This window comes from Haliotis cracherodii, unplaced genomic scaffold (genome assembly GCF_022045235.1).
Source record: "Haliotis cracherodii isolate W230 unplaced genomic scaffold, xgHalCrac1.p SCAF_13, whole genome shotgun sequence".
Lineage (NCBI taxonomy): Eukaryota > Metazoa > Mollusca > Gastropoda > Lepetellida > Haliotidae > Haliotis > Haliotis cracherodii.
The window spans coordinates 13539021-13556914 of NW_027266268.1; the positions used below are offsets into that span (position 1 = coordinate 13539021).

At 39.5% G+C, this 17894-nt stretch overlaps 1 protein-coding gene across 5 annotated transcripts in view; it reads right to left on the bottom strand.

Moving 5' to 3' along the window:
• LOC139459651 (signal transducer and activator of transcription 4-like) overlaps positions 1-17894 on the bottom strand; it is an 80659-nt gene that overhangs the window by 38880 nt on the left and 23885 nt on the right. For 4 of the 5 annotated variants that reach the window (XM_071241256.1, XM_071241253.1, XM_071241255.1 and 1 more), the window contains exons 2-4: positions 4136-4291; positions 2657-2801; positions 703-789 (exon numbers count right to left, since the gene is read on the bottom strand). In XM_071241256.1, coding sequence (XP_071097357.1) covers positions 703-789; positions 2657-2801; positions 4136-4291 — 388 coding nt within the window. Of the gene's footprint in view, positions 1-702; positions 790-2656; positions 2802-4135; positions 4292-11304; positions 11561-17894 lie in introns of those variants that run through there. The other variant, XM_071241254.1, reaches the window with a different exon arrangement.

A 17894-nucleotide genomic window follows, 5' to 3' on the forward strand; every position in this document is an offset into this window, starting at 1 on the left:
TCAGTTCACACAACATACCAGTATGTTCATTTGAGCATTAAACCAATCTAATATCTTTTGAGTATGAGTAAGTAAAAAAACAATGCTTGGTTCTCAGGCACTGGCTGCATCATCATAAAGTTTGCCGCATGTTTCATTTTTATTTCCAATTTTAAAAACAACTTCCGTTACATTCCCCAGACTTAAAGTACTATTTATTGGGTTAAAAGAAATGTCTTTGTTCTCAGGCACTGCCCGCATCATCATAAAGTTCAACGCACGTTTCCTTTTTATTTCCATTAAAAAAATAAAATATCTTGAAATATCCTAGGTCCAACAGTAGTCAAATACTGAATTCCAGTACTGTATTCATCAAGGAATAAATCTATGTAGGGAGGCCCTCTCCCAGGTTGATTGTACACAGTTGTTTATTGATTACACAACTGTTTATTGGTTACATACTAGTTTGAACACATCCCCGCAACAACAAAAAAAAGACACCGCCAACCCGCACTATATTTTCAAAAAACATTGCCTGAGAACCAATTCTTTTATTATTTAAGCCTAATTCATCATATATTAACCAACATGTATACTATTCGTGTTTCTTGTGTCGGTGAGTGTATTTCCAGCTATCTTCGAACCTCTAGCTAATGGCTTTTTAGCCATTATTTGTTTGTTTTGATTTCTCAATTCCAGATTATTACCATCCTCCGTACTTACTCTGTAGCCAGAGATAATCTTCTTCTCGTCGTCAAGTCCATGAGTAACAGCTTTCAGAAACTCTGTTGGGTTCTGGCCAAAGGAATCCTGCAAGAGAAAAATGTTCAACTCTGATTGGCTGGTTTGTTTTTTGATATGCATCAACCAAGTCAGTGAGTCTGACCACCCGATCCCATTAGTCGCCTCTTAAGACAAGCATTGTTGCCTGTTACGGCAAGCATAGGTTGCTGAAGACCTATACTACCACGGATCTTCACGGGTCGTTCAACTCTGAGGCAAACCTGTGCATCATGGAACATCTTGGCACGTACAGACTCATCTGAACATGAGTTGAAATGGGGTTTCATGTCATATTTGAGATTATTGCTCTTAAATAGCAACATGCCTGCTTGTATTAGTGCTGCTGGATTAACCCAGGTTCTATAGAGACACCTCACTGAGATACAATGCCGCAGTTTAACATGAATACCCCTCTCAGACACAGTAGCTTTCGTTGGCTGAAAACAGTGACTCTACATATCATCTCTATGGATTCGCCATGAAGGAGGAACGCTGTGTAATATATGTGAGTTACAATGTTACATCACATAGGCATTATTGTGCAAAACAAACACATGAAGCAGTTTACGGTGAGGAATGTGTGGAGGAGGGCTTTGAAACTAAGTGCTAATGACAGACAAAAGGGGTAGAAACTATATTTTATTAAAAAGTGCCCCGCACTGGAGCTCACCTGGATATGTTGTCAACAAAAACAGACTCTTAACTGCTGTCAGCATTGATATTCAAATATTTTCTGAAAAATACTGTAGACTAAAACCTGGCACATGCCAAAGTTCAGATCTCTCAGTCTGGCAATTCCAGAGGAGAAAAGGTTTTTCAGAGCCAAATCTGCATTTTGAGAGCCATATCAAAGTGCAAAAGTCAAATGATGATAAAAATTTAAAATATCGCAACAAAGTGAGTGAGTGAGTGAGAGAGAGAGAGTGTTGGTGAGTGAGAGAGTGTTGGTGAGTGAGGGAGAGCATTGGTTAGTGAGAGAGTGTTGGTGAGTGAGGGAGAGCATTGGTGAGTGAGAGAGTGTTGGTGAGTGAGGGAGAGTGTTGGTGAGTGAGTGAGTGAGTGAGAGAGAGAGAGAGTGTTGGTGAGTGAGGGAGAGTGTTGGTGAGTGAGAGAGAGTGTTGGTGAGTGAGGGAGAGTGCTGGTGAGTGAGAGAGTGTTGGTGAGTGAGAGAGTGTTGGTGAGTGAGGGAGAGTGTTGGTGAGTGAGAGAGTGTTAGTGAGTGAGAGAGAGTGTTGGTGAGTGAGGGAGAGTGTTGGTGAGTGAGAGAGTGTTAGTGAGTGAGAGAGAGTGTTGGTGAGTGAGGGAGAGTGTTGGTGAGTGAGAGAGTGTTAGTGAGTGAGAGAGAGTGTTGGTGAGTGAGGGAGAGTGTTGGTGAGTGAGGGAGTGTGTTGGTGAGTGAGGGAGAGTGTTGGTGAGTGAGAGAGTGTTGGTGAGTGAGGGAGAGTGTTGGTGAGTGAGAGAGTGTTGGTGAGTGAGAGAGTGTTAGTGAGTGAGTGAGTGAGTGAGTGAGTGAGTGAGAGAGAGAGAGAGTGTTGGTGAGTGAGGGAGAGTGTTGGTGAGTGAGAGAGAGTGTTGGTGAGTGAGGGAGAGTGTTGGTGAGTGAGGGAGTGTGTTGGTGAGTGAGGGAGAGTGTTGGTGAGTGAGAGAGTGTTAGTGAGTGAGGGAGAGTGTTGGTGAGTGAGAGAGTGTTGGTGAGTGAGTGAGTGAGTGAGTGAGAGAGAGAGAGAGACAGTGTTGGTGAGTGAGAGTGTTGGTAAGTGAGAGAGAGTCTTGGTGAGAGAGAGTCTTGGTGAGTGAGAGAGTGTTGGTGAGTGAGAGAGTGTTGGTGAGTGAGTTCTGGAATGACTAAAAGACATAACACAACACCTTTGAGGATGGTGCACTGTGTACTGACCTTGATCTTTGTCTTGGCATTGGCGATCTCCACCGCCTCTAGTACATGATATTGGTCCTCCTTCAGGGTCTCAATGTCATCAGACATGAAAGTCATCAGCTCCTTGTACAGCCGGCATGCCTTCTGCTCCTCTATCACGTCCGGCCTGAATCAGGAGAACATCATCATCATCATCATCAACATCATCATCATCATCATCATACAACCACATCATCACCATCACCACTACACCTTCTATACGCCACCACAATCATCATCATCATCATCATCATCATCATCATCATGCCACATCATCACCATCACCACTACACCTTCTATACGCCACCACAATCATCATCATCATCATCATCATCATGCCACATCATCACCATCACCACTACACCTTCTATACGCCACCACAATAATCATCTGCATCATCATCATCATCATACAACCACATCATCACCATCACCACTACACCTTCTATACGCCACCACAAAAATCATCTGCACCATCATCATCATCATACAACCACATCATCACCATCACCACTACACCTTCTATATGCGACCACTATAATCATCTGCATCATCATCATCATCATTACTATTTCCCACCACCCCATCAATACACCATCATCATGACAAGTGTATAGTCGACGAAGTCATCTATATACCCCACCCATTATAACACGTTATGGTCCCAAACCAGGTAACTGACCCAACATTTCCTTAGCCCATGTCAAAATAGCGGCAATGGAAATTCTAACATTTCTAAAACTCCTTATATCAAATGGCACCAGATCAGTATGTGCTTTATACATAGACATGCAATATTTGGCAAGGAAATATTCAACAGTTTATTTGTTTTTCTCCATAAGTGAACCCACCCTATATTAAAACTTAAATCCAACTTGTTGTCATGAAAACATAAACAATAAACAATATGTGCCTGGTAGACATGCAAAGTTTTGTAAGTAAGAATTTAACGGTTTTTGTTACTCTCCGTAAACGAACACCACCCATATAGAACCTAAGTCCAACTTGTTGCCATGGAAACATAAAACATAAAAGTTTCTAAAATTCATAAATAGCAAAAGGTCCCAGTCTGATAGACATGCAAAGTTTGAATATTTAACGGTTTCTGACTTATGCTCCGGAAACGATTTCAGGACGCACTCACACACACATGGACGGACGGAAACCATATCAATATCTCCCGCCAACTTCATTGGGGAGGGGGATGATAATAATCATCAGTTATTCTGTTAATGTGAGCTAAAAATGATAATATGTTTTCTTCAAAACATCTGAACATGCAGCAGCTGCAGATACCAGTTGCCAAATCAGTTTGTTGTCTCACGTGTCTATGTTAATGCCTAAAGTGATATATTCATAATATAATGGATAACATTTATCAAACATTGTCATGTTATTATGAACTTAGCAAATCCATGTCTACACAACCATGCAGAGAACCATCCATGAGGAAGACGCTCACCAGATATTGTCCTCGAACCAGCGTGCATACTTGCGCCGCACAATCATGGGTATGTGCAGCTGGTTGTACAGCTGGCATAGCTGGTTGCTGAGAGGCTGGTCCAAGTTCTGCTGCAGCTGCTCTCGGATCTCCTGCCACGACATCGCCACTATGTGTCTGCAATGTACACGTGGTATATAACATTCAATATACAATATATACACTATATACAATATGTTTACAATATATACAACATGTACAATGTATTCAATATATATAATGTATACAATTTATAAATAATATACACAACATATACAATGTATACAATATATTCAATGTATACAATATATGTAATATATACAATATTATATACAATGCATGCAATATATATAATATATACAATATCACCATATATACAATACATGCAATGTAGCCCAATTGCGTAGATCAATGCACATGTTGTCAATCACCGGATTGTCCGGTCGAGACTTGATTATTTAGAGGCCATCATCATATGGCTCAGTATGGCATTATACAACAAACAAACTTACCCCCTGGGGTAACCACAAACATAACACAAGGAAACAAGCCATGAGCAAACATAACAAATAAATAATGCAGAGAAACCTGCTTATTTGAAGCAGTTTGTGCTGAACATAAGTAATAAGATTTTTAAAGTCATTTACTCAGTAATTATAGAGATTATACAATATTGTCAATTAATCTGTTGTTATGAAAAACATAATACATGTAATATAGTTTGGTTTTCATCATTGGAAATAAACAGGTTGTCATTAATGAAACAATAAACAACACTTATGCACCATTTGTAGACTAACATCTAGTCTCTGAAATGAACATATCGTACAGAAAAAACAGTTGTTCAGTTATCTTAATAAAAATACAAGTATTTGTCACAAAGTGACGAAATGTCCCCCGCCTGTATATATACCAAAGTACCAAATATTAAGACAATCCAGCGATTAGTTCTTGAGATATCGCGGCAACACTGTTTTCCAACTCCAAAAGCAGATTTGCCTGCTGTGACCTTGAAAATGGGGTCAAGGTCACCAAAACCGACTGGTGTCTGCAAAGTCTGTACATACACCATAGTTCCAAATATGAAGACAATCCAGTGTTTAGTTCTTGAGATATCGCGGCAATACCGTTTTCCAACTCCAAAAGCAGATATGCCTGCTGTGACCCTGAAAATGGGGTCAAGGTCACCCAAAACGACTGGTGTCTGCGGAGTCGGTATATACACCATAGTTCCAAATATGAAGACAATCCAGCGTTTAGTTCTTGAGATATTGCAGCAACAAACAGGTGGGACGTACGGACGGTCGTGAATACTATATCCCCCGCTCCGCGCTTTCAGATACTGCAGTAATCTAGACTTGCCAAACATTAGACTTGCATGGGCTGTATTTGATTTATATTTGTATCAGGGTCTGTAAGACAGATTACACCATTTGGGGCAAGTGATTATTCTGTTTGCACCCTAGGTATTATTTTTTTGTTTTACAAAGATGACCTCTACACTACACCTATGACCTCCTACAATACACCTATGACCTCCTACACTACACCTATGACCTCTACACTACACCTATGACCTCCTACAATACACCTATCACCTCCTACATTACACCTATGACCTCCTACACTACACCTATGACCTCTAAACTACACCTATGATGAGGCCACACACAGAGTTACTAAAGACTCTCTCTTCTACAGACTTGCTACAGTATCGACCAAGCTCGATGTTTATTGGGGCTGCTCCTTTTCTTAATTTAGGAAGTCCACTTTTGTGTGATCAGGGCACAGGGCGAGAAGCATAGGCATCTGGAGAGTATTCATGTTTAAAAATACAATATATTCTTATCTTATTACCTCCATTACCCGAAGCACTCTGTGGTTGTAAAATGACATGATTCCAGTCCTTTTTAAATCTATCAAATATCACACGTTGTACTTCAGCTGTAATCAGTCAGGGTGGCCTCTTTGGGATGCGGATTTTCAATTCCTACTGCAGGACCCGGTTTTTCGCGTGCGTGGGCAAACTCACTGAAGCGCGTGTGATAGGACTTTGAATATCCTGTGTATTGGTGTCCCTTCACCATTAGCGCTTGGTTGATTCCTGGCCTTCATTACCACCAGGAGACTCGTTTTGGTAATAAAATACATGTTCAATTTTTTTTCAGAGGATAAAATGCTCTACACCAAGATTTCTGAACTTATTACATATCCTGAAGCATAAATTTCGTTTTCTTCTGGTAGCCCCGTAATTACTTGCATCAACATTTCCCCATTGACGGACTATTGGAAGGAGCCACGCCATATCACCATTGACAGCCATATTTGGTGCAAAGTTCCGTAAGCATAAATAAAAACACATGGTACGTATAAAACATATCTTTACTCATACGCGTAAAAGTCAGAAGGAGTGCGTGTATAGTCACCATGGTCACAGAGAAATGTTAACATTTGCGACTTGCGGTGTCGAAACTATATATCATTAGACTAACCACAGGTGACACTCAAGTATCATATAATTTATAATGTCATGATCACTGTAATAAACCAATAAGATAAAGTTGTTATCACGATCTGATAAATATGCAGATGAGGTCACCCAGTGGGAATTACTTTCAAGCTCCACACATCGACACAATGTCTGCTTTCTCAATAATTTATTAAAGTATTCACTAACATTCCCAAATTGCTTAGACAGGCAGGGTTTCACACGACGCAGAAATGTGCATCCAGTCCACACAGTTGTATAGAAGGGATGCAGGAAAATGAGTATGTTGCATTCCGAGGGATGCATAGTAATAGTCATTGTACCAAATTCTTGACATGAAATATAAACATCCTGTAATTAAAGTAATTATCAAATCTTATAATACAGTACATTACACCATTTCATTACCTTTACAGCAATCTTAAGGCCCAAAACACTACTATGATACCCATATCAAATACATCGAGTGGTCTGCCCGGAGAGCGGAAGGTCGGAGGTTCGTTCCCCAGCCACGTCATACCAAAAGAGGTAATAACATCATACTTGTTGTTACCCTGCCTGGCGCTCGGCATGAAGGGGCAAAAGCAGCTCGGAGTCAGTATGCTGTGTCTGAGTGGGGTATTCATGCACACACAATACAGTACACTACAGCATTTTATTACTTTACAGGACCCTCATATTGCCTGTAAGACTCAGGAAAATAATTATAGGGGGTCCCTTGGACCATGGACCCCTCGTTTTGTAGGTCAAGGTAAAACCACAACAGGGTTTTTCTACGTGTCTGTTTATGTATATAAAAATGGCTGCAAGTCATTTGGAACTTTAGGAAAGATTCACCCAAACACTGCATTCATACTGCTTTCTGAAACTACTTCAGGGAAAATATGTCTTAAACATGTTAAACAATGTTACACGATGATTACTTTAAGAATGACATTATATGATATAGAAGTTAATACCCTTGTGTGTTTTGTATCATAACATGTTTTGTATCATTTATTTACTATATAAATAGAAGTTATCATGCGAGTGTGTTTAGGGATGGTAAATATCCTGTATTAGGAATAAACATTGTAGTTAGCAAGCCTTGGTGATTTACCACCTCCATGGTTGTTAATTACTGTAAAGGCGACATTTCGGTATAGATCCCGAAAATCGCTTTTACATTAATTAAAGAGATTGCTATCCATAAATTGTGTCTAATTCTACTGATATTACTGTTGGCTTAGCACATAATGAACAGTTATAAAACTTTGATACACCTTTCAAGAATATTTAACTGTAATATCAACAGATCAAAGTACATAAGCTGAAATAAATATGCCGATATGAACACTATGATAATCATGGTAATATGTGTAAACAAACCACAAAACTACATTCATTAATACACACAACCTCCTAACCAGGAAATTATTCCAGAAAATGCAAGTGAAAGTAATTGTGAATAAATATGCAAGGTTCAAGTAAGAGTGATTTTGTAATTGAGTTACAATGTTAATTGCATCGGCAATATTTCAGCCAGTAAGCAATGGAAACAACTTGTTAAGGGTACATACATCTCGAAAAGGGACAGAAAATCTATATGTTCAATATCACATATTTTTACATAAATCATACTGAATCACAGCAAAACCATGTATCTAATTAGTACTTGGCTGTAATTACTACCCCGGTATTAAAATACTGGCTATAGTCCATCAGCAACTAAAGTCAACCCACCTAATCAGTCTACTTTCGTCACTGGTATGAATCCGAGTCCTGTAAAAGTCTGTTTGGTCAAACTCAGAATGTATAAGTCTTAGTCTACATACCATGTATACACTAGAACTGAATTGTTTGATAAGCAATTCTTAGAAATTGACGGATGGCAAAGCAGACAAAACAATCATGAATGAAAACTTCTTAACTATACTGTAATAGTGATGTTTGTTATAGATCCTTACACTCTTGTCAAGCAAGACAGTCTTGCTTTACAACGGTACAAGGGTCTATACCAATCAGTCACATTACAGTATAGATCCTTATACATGTACACTGATCAAGCATGACAGTCCTGCTTGACAACGGTACAAGGGTCCATACCAATCAGTCACATTACAGTATAGATCCTTATACATGTACACTGATCAAGCATGACAGTCCTGCTTGACAACGGTACAAGGGTCCATACCAATCAGTCACATTACAGTATAGATCCTTATACATGTACACTGATCAAGCATGACAGTCCTGCTTGACAACGGTACAAGGGTCCATACCAATCAGTCACCTTACAGTATAGATCCTTATACATGTACACTGGTCAAGCATGACAGTCCTGCTTGACAACAGTACAAGGGTCCATACCAATCAGTTATTTTATAGTATACATGGCATAGATCCCTATACAATGGTCAAGCAAGACAGTCTTGCTTGAAAACAGCATAAGGATCTATTCCAAACGTTGCTATTACAGTATAATAAAGAAGTTGTTATCCATGATATTTCTGTCTACTTTGTACACTAAACCGGTGCAAAGAGCCAAGTTTGGCCTGGTACCCTGAAAATTCTGGGCACAGAATGGCTACCCATGTGGCCTTAAGGTATCCCTGCTTTGTGCGTGATTCCCAACCAAGATTTACATCATCACTTCCTCCACAAACAGTTGTAAATAATCCTAGCCTATCATAAAAACAAGAAAAATGTAAAGCGCTAAAACACCAACTGATGGCAGATACTGATATAGTCGGACTTACGTGACACTAACGATACTCCCTCCAGAGCACAAGGCTTACTGCACAGTAACCCTTCACCACTCAACTCCAGTTCGAAATTAAATTTGAAGACTATTATTTTATAGTCACTGAATGAAGTTAATGCTACACTGATATCAACGAAAGTGTAAATTATTCATGCCATATAGTATTACTCCACAATCAGGTTTTCCTGTAACCATTCACAATGGACCAGCTCATGGTTGGATGGAAGCACATTGAAAAGGGCATTAAAAGCTAGAAATCTGAGCTACAGCATAATTGTGTGTGCAGCCAGAAATGCTCTGGCATAAAGCCACAAAACTCTTGTCAACAAAAAATACTAAAGGATGTTTAGTATTTTATTTATAACTTGCCGTATATAACTTTTATAGAATTTCTCTGTCGTGTGTAAATAGGCACACATCTATGTGATCAACAGCATAATCTGAAGTCCGTTTGGCTCTAAATGAGAACAATGAATTGCAGAATTACTCAAGATTAATTAGTCATGGTGAATTGAGCATATTTTACATCGACATGCAGCTTATGTGGAACATTATATTCTTATCTACATCTGTTTGATGTATGCAGCTTATTTGACCAAATGGTCAATACAGTCAATGCACTGTTGCTTCCATTGTGCAGAGGAGTTGTGTCCCTTAGATGCACCACAAACTGCTGATTTGTGGTTTGTACTGATTAGAATCCTTGGTTCATCATCAAAGTGGTGGATGGGACATGTTTCACAAGAAGGTGTTATCTCAAGATATAATCATGCAGCTTGTTGGAAAAGGTGTGTGTGTCTTGTGATCATAAGTCAAATACAAATTAAGATGAATGTAAATAAATTGCCTGGTTACCATGGTTACCTGTACAAATTCCTAAGCAAAAATGTCACCTATGCTTTTTTGACAGTGACATGACTACTAGACAGACGAACAGACAATTGCGTACAGATAATTTTCAAACTTTGCCACCGATTGCCTTCACGGCAATCCATTGGTCAGCCTCCATATTACTTGACCTTTATCAAAAGCAATCTATACCCTATTCTCCAGAAACGCCATATTTGTTAAGAGTTTGATTGGCCTGTCATAACGTCATAATGAAATGTAGTCAGATTTCCCACACAGTAACAAAATTAAACACGGAAATGTTTCGAACATATTTCGGCCAAATCCAACTGTTCTTCATTCGGAAAAAGACCGCTTCACCTGTGAAAGGCCTCACCTACGCCCCTTTTAGATACCTATTTTTCTGGAACAGGAATTTATCTAGACATGCGCAGAAGCTGATATTTGACCCAAAGTCTGTAGAAAATAGCAGAAAAAATTCACAATTTCAATTAAGATAATTAAAAACGAACAAAATCAAAACATATTAGAAATTTAACATTAAAAGAAAATATCACAATTCCCCCCTCCCTTCCCCCCTAATTATGATGATGATGATAATAATTATCCCAATAAATTTTCCAGGTCAATTGTCAACTCGGACTCAAACCCAACTGAGAAGGACGAGGGCACATTTCCTTTGTAAACACAAAATACCTGACCTAAAATTTGCACAACTGTATAAGTAAATCATCTCAAATGATATAGTTTTTTTCCGTTGGATTTATCCAGCTGAGAAACCTACCCTTTATATTATTAAATATAAAATATAAGTTCGTACACAAGCATGAATATGTTGCATTTCCTACCTAAGTATACACTGCACAAGTGACCATGTGTAGCGCTGTATAGGTAGGTTTTGAACGACAGTAAATCCAATGTAATGAATTATCTACACAAACTATTCAACACAAAATACGGATGATTTCACTGAAAAGAATGTGACAGTACTCATCCACAGAATGTTCACAATAATCAGTGTATCCTGGTTACTGCGTCACAAATCCGTCCAGCAATTGTTTACGTTTTTACCTGTTAATGGATGTCGCTGTTTCAGCCAAGCATATACTCAGCATAGACTTCCTTCCCTGTTCACCAGCTGTCTACTGTGCTAGTTCTCCCTTATCGTGCTGTACTAACTAAAGTCTTCTCACATGTATCGACACTCGAACCACAAGATGTCGATGCTTCCCCTGCCTCCTACACAAGGTTCTCGGAAACAAAACGTTTACATTTTCCTGGAATTTTGGGGCGAAATAACAAGAACCGGGGATTCCCCGACTTTCGATTCCTGGGGAACACTGGGATACCGTCTATGAATATATATATATGAACAATGGTAGCGCAGAGTCGGGATAAGAAAAACCCAATCTAATGAAAATTGACTCATGGGAAAGGTCAAAAGTCAAGGCATAGTAATCGCGGGACTGTGAGATTTAAATATTGCAAAGCTGGAGATAAATTACTTTGGACGTGTCATATTTTGAATTAATTATATTTTTTTATATAATTAATATTTGTTCAGTGTGCCGCGGCACTATATATCGTATGTATTTTATAACTTCATAATTATACCTTCATCCAAACGTGAGAATATCGTGATTTTGTTATCCACATGGTTCAAAATATACGAGACAATAAAGGTCCTTTTCAGCAACACCTCTAATACTGATTTCACGTACCCCGTGCCATTGGGGGGCAGCAAGTATGTAGAAGGGCTAGGTATTGTACTTCTGTCCATAATATCACATACACTATAACAGGAGGGCAAAAGTAACTGAGAATTAATAGCATTTAGTGATTAGAACTAAATGCCTTTATGTTAGGCTTGGCACAGTTGCTAATATTATTACAGCGAAATACCTTCATTCCGTGCGGCTACGTGTCGTTTTGCATGGTACCATCGTCTCTGGCCTAGATCCGCTCTTGGCACGTCCGGTAAAGGAGCGTTTGTTTATATTTTCTATGACCTGTTGTAGCGTGACATCAGCTCACGCAGCACTTGCTCTCCAGCTTTCAGCCGTACAACACATAGTTATATTCGCGCATTCATCTATAGTTCGTTGCACCCACCCACTCACCCTGTTATCCATAATTCCAAGTTATACAAGCTTTGCAGTTGTCAATTGGTGGAATTTTACTGGAGCATAATGTTTGCATATAATGATGTTGTCATGAATAAAATGTTGCGGATGGGCGGGGTGCTGGTGGACTGCATTACATTTTACATTTGGCGTCTTGGGATACATCCCAAATTATAAATTATTTAGGATAGGGTTACCCGCTTTACAGCAGGAACCAATTTATCCATTCTGCTTTACAGCAGATGGCTTAGTGTCCGCTTTACAGCGGATGGTCAGCTTGGCAACAATAGTTGCCCTCGCTCATGGTTTGGCAATGGTACTTGCCTGGCAGCGATAGCTGCATAGCAACATGGGTTGCTTGGCAACGGTAGTTGCAGGGCAGCGGGCGCTGCATTGGTAAGCAACATGGGTTGCTTGGCAACGGTAGTTGCAGGACAGCAGGCGCTGCATTGGTAAGCAACATGGGTTGCTTGGCAACGGTTGTTGCAGGGCAGCGGTTGCTGCAGTTGGGGTTGCTTAACATTGCCGTAGTCCACCAGTACCTCCACATCCGCGACCATTTCATCCAATAATATCTCTTGTCTTAATTTGAAGCTCCGCTATCATGCATGATGGCGGAGCCTGTCATAATGGAGCCATGTCCTTATATAAACTGTTGTAAATGTGATTATGTCTAAACTGCAACAGTTCGTAAACGGTAATCTGTTGCTGGGTAATTTTGTGTAAATATAAATTGGTTCAATGAAGTTAGGGGTAAGAAATGGATTTGCAACCACATGCCCCCCACCGTGTTTGAAATGTTGTAATTTCCTGCCTAAAAAGGGCAAATCTATTGATTTTTCAAAGATAAGAGGTCTAAGATACACATCAGCATTTTCTTTTTAACTTTTTAAAGTTGAAGTGTTTTTTTATTGCTGACTAAGCGCAAGGACAGGGGACTTTATGGATGTAAAATCGCTAACTATGCTATCTTAAGGACTTGCAACTTAACCTGATAGAGAAAAAGGTTGGTTTATCTATTTCATATAACTGTTGTATGGTGGCAACGTCCAAAAAATGAAATAAGTTCTTATAATTGCGAGTGAACATCTCTTTTCCATGATGCACCTTCTTACCTAAAGTGGCCCTGGACACAATGGAACAGTCTTATGTCATCCCTACCCTAAAAACGGGAAAGTAAGCAAAACACACTCCCAGTATGTCTAGCGTAAGATTTTTGTGTACAAAATATGTTGTTTGTTTTTTTAAATTCCACTTATTACTCATTACGTCAATTCATTATACCTTTCCTACTGTAATCGTTCAGATTAACATATGTCCTGATAAACGGTGTATTTGTTGTTTAAGGTCGCACTCAAACTACGGTTAAAACGAACTCAAAGAGACCACCTTTTAGTTCGTTATAACCGTAGTTCGTTATAAGCATATATACAGCAAATGGCCAAGTCAAAACATAAATTCGATATATCCGCTAGTTCCTTATAAACGTAGTTTACTGTAATTCAGCTATAATACCTGAAAATAATTGAGCAACGACCCACGCCGCCGGGGTGCAATAACGTGCCATTGACAAAGTCATCGTACCTGACTACCCGATCGATTTGTCTGCCTCTCACGACACGCATAGGTTGCTGGGGACTCATTTGAACCCGGATTTAACATGACATTGAGTACTGTCATTTCCCATCAATAGTGCATGGCCGGAAGAGGTCCTGGCTAAAAAGGGTTCGTTGTACAGTTCTGCTTGTTTGCTTGTTGTTTAACGCCGCACTCCGCAATATTCCATCTATATGGACCATACAATCCAGTGATTGATATCATGAGCATCGCAAATGACATGCATCAACCAAGTCGCCTCTTACGACAAGCATGGGTTGCTGAAGACCGATTCTAACCCGGATCTTTATGGGGCTCCACTTTACTTGTTCCTCATAAGGAATACCCCTCTTGTTTCCCCATAAACTGTATTAGCATTGAACGCAATGGGAACATACTTTAGCGAGAACCTACTGGAAGATGTGATGGGAAGGATGTTGAATGTCCGCCGGTGTTACGCGAGGAAGTTTTGGCAAGTGGACTTGTACACGCCACTTGGCTTTAGTCAATCCCTGTTTCTTAACAAAGCATACACAACTACTCAATATGTATACCATCTGCTATAGGGTACATATTCGTATATTCCTTGCTGACAGATGCTGGGAGTTTTTTACTAGTATTCGTTAAACACTCGCTGTTTAGAGAACACTCGCTGTCGGAACTATACTTCGTAATATACATAAATAAAATATTCATGAATTAACATGTTATTGTCTTCAGGGAAATAACACACGATGACGGAGCAGTACGGTGCTGTCTCCTAATGATGTTATTACAAAGCTAATCGTCGCCAAAAACTAAACGTGGTATACAATTCTTGCCATTTTTCATCCATGCCACGAGTCAAAAGACAAAACTAGAAACATTGACACAAAATCATCAACACTGACAACACCGACAACAACATTGACGACACTAGTATCAGTATCTGCGACGACATAAAACAACAGGACATCATCAACAAATTGATTTTGATTCTCCATTAGAAATGTACAGCATTTTGAAAAGGACAGACATTTTTATTTTACCCGGTGATTATATTTGTTTTCACCTATAGCTGCAAAATGAGATACACGTATCTTTAAAATACAAAACTGTGAGAATTAATATATTTCAAGAAAAACACCTGGCTTCTTTGTAATTATTGTGGCAGACAATTTTCAGTCTGAAGCATAGATATTTGATAAAATACCAGTCCCGCCCCCTAGAATGTAAAATGGTCGGCACAACATTCTTTAACTGTAGTCCTGGTCATATTAACTGTTATACCATGGAATGTATTTTCACAGGGAAATAAGACTAATTTCTCAGGGCCGGATGAACACATGCAATAAGTGTTCTGACCGCACCTACAACTTTGTTCAATTTGTGGATTATTGCAATAAGTGGCAATTAAGGGTTAATTCTACCAAGAGTAAAATCATTATTTTTCGTAAGGCAGGTAGGCTTAAAAGCTATGAAAAGTTTTCTCTTAATGGCAGCCCCCTAGAGATAGTCCCCAGTTATAAATATCTTGGAGTACATTTTTCTAGCTCGGGTTCCTGGTATAAAACTAATAAGATATTATCCCAACAAGCTTGGAAGGTAATATTATTGTTACAATCACATGTGTACAATTTTCACAAACTTCCCCTGAAAATGTAACTTCGTATTTTTGATGTTAAAGTACTGCCCATATTATTATATGGCTCAGAGATAAGTGGATTTCATCCCTCTAAAGATATTTTAAATGTTCATGATAAATTCTGCAAGCTTATTTTGAAACTGAGAAGAACTGTTCCTAATATTGTAGCAAGAGCTGAACTTGGGAGATACTCGTTAAAAGTAAATCAACATCTGAAAATCATTAAGTACTGGCTGCGTTTATTAACTCAGAACGAATACAATATATTATATCACACGTATGTGTACCAGAATGACCGGGCAGAAAAGGGTCTAGATTGCTGGGCACTGAAAGTTAAAAATCTGTTATTTTCCTTTGGATATGGTGAAATTTGGAATAGACAATCACTTTCTTGTATTCATTCATTTATATCCGCTTTTAGAACAAGATGTATTGATACTGATAACCTTTTAAATCTTTTGACAAATTATCTTCATTATATTTGTATAAAACAATTAAACTATCAAATGAATGTGAAAATTATTTAAGTGTTGTGAATATTGCTGCATTTAGGATTACTCTCTCACAGTTTCGCACGTCGAGCAGTGATCTTATGGTATCACAGGGTAGAAAGTTAGGTATTCCAAAATGTGAAAGACTTTGTCCATTTTGTATCATTCCAAATGTAGAAACAGAATACCATGTGTGTTTAGTTTGTCCGTGTTATGACGATCTTAGAAGAAACTTTCTGCCAAGTTATTATTATATATATTATCTCCATCAGAGCATAAATGTAAAGTTTTATTTACCACCAGTAATGCTTTCACAATCAATAATCTTGCCAAGTTTACATTCTTTGCTCTTAAAATGAGGAGCAAGCAGTTGTCCATTACATAAACTATTAATTCTACCATCATATGTTTATGGTCTCAGATACATTTGTACTGATTAGTATTGATATTACTACATGCACTTGTGGCGAAACATGTTTGAATGCTTGAATATATATTGTAAAATGGGCCTGTGGCCTGATTTACTGAAATAAACCACTACTACTTTGTTCAATCAACAGGTGAAGCTGTGCAAGGTCTGTCCTTCGGTGGTAGGCAAATCACTGGCTGTAGCGGAAGATCTCGATCACTGCAGTAGGTACCTTTCCTGACGGGTTACGGCGGTGTAGGGAACGAGGTCACCGGAAAAGTATGACTAAACTTTAGGCGTGAGATAGTCCACGGTCATAATGTACTTTGATAGCTAACTTTTCAAACGGTCTGTTATCATTTGAATAAATATATCAGACCTATAAGCATGCACTAGAACGCATGTCAAATAACCTGAACTAAAATATTTTGAAAACAGGACCACGGTTGGTTTGTTTGATTGTGTCGTTGTTTAACGACTCGCCCTGCAATACGTCAGCAACATTAGAGCGGCCTTTAAACACCAGCAGTCGGGTCTGGACCAGACAAACCAGTGATTGACATTATAAGCACCGTCCATGCCATCAGGATATGTAGATGGATTCAGAATCAACAACAGGATCCATTTAGTCTCCTCTGACGACCAGCACAGGTTGCTGGGGATCACAAGATCCATTAAGTCTCCTCTGACGACCAGCACAGGTTGCTGGGGATCACAAGATCCATTTAGTCTCCTCTGACGACCAGCACAGGTTGCTGGGGATCACAAGATCTATTTAGTCTCCTCTGACCATCAGCACAGGTTGCTGGGGATCACAAGATCCATTTCGTCTCCTCTGACGACCAGCACAGGTTGCTGGGGATCACAAGATCCATTTAGTCTCCTCTGACGACCAGCACAGGTTGCTGGGGATCACAAGATCCATTTAGTCTCCTCTGACGACCAGCAGAGGTTGCTGGGGATCACAAGATCCATTTAGTCTCCTCTGACCACCAGCACAGGTTGCTGGGGATCACAAGATCCATTTAGTCTCCTCTGACGACCAGCAGAGGTTGCTGGGAATCACAAGATCTATTTAGTCTCCTCTGACCACCAGCACAGGTTGCTGGGGATCACAAGATCCATTTAGTCTCCTCTGACGACCAGCACAGGTTGCTGGGGATCACAAGATCCATTTAGTCTCCTCTGACGACCAGCACAGGTTGCTGGGGATCACAAGATCCATTTAGTCTCCTCTGACGACCAGCAGAGGTTGCTGGGGATCACAAGATCTATTTAGTCTCCTCTGACGACCAGCACAGGTTGCTGGGGATCACAAGATCCATTTAGTCTCCTCTGACGACCAGCACAGGTTGCTGGGGATCACAAGATCTATTTAGTCTCCTCTGACGACCAGCACAGGTTGCTGGGGATCACAA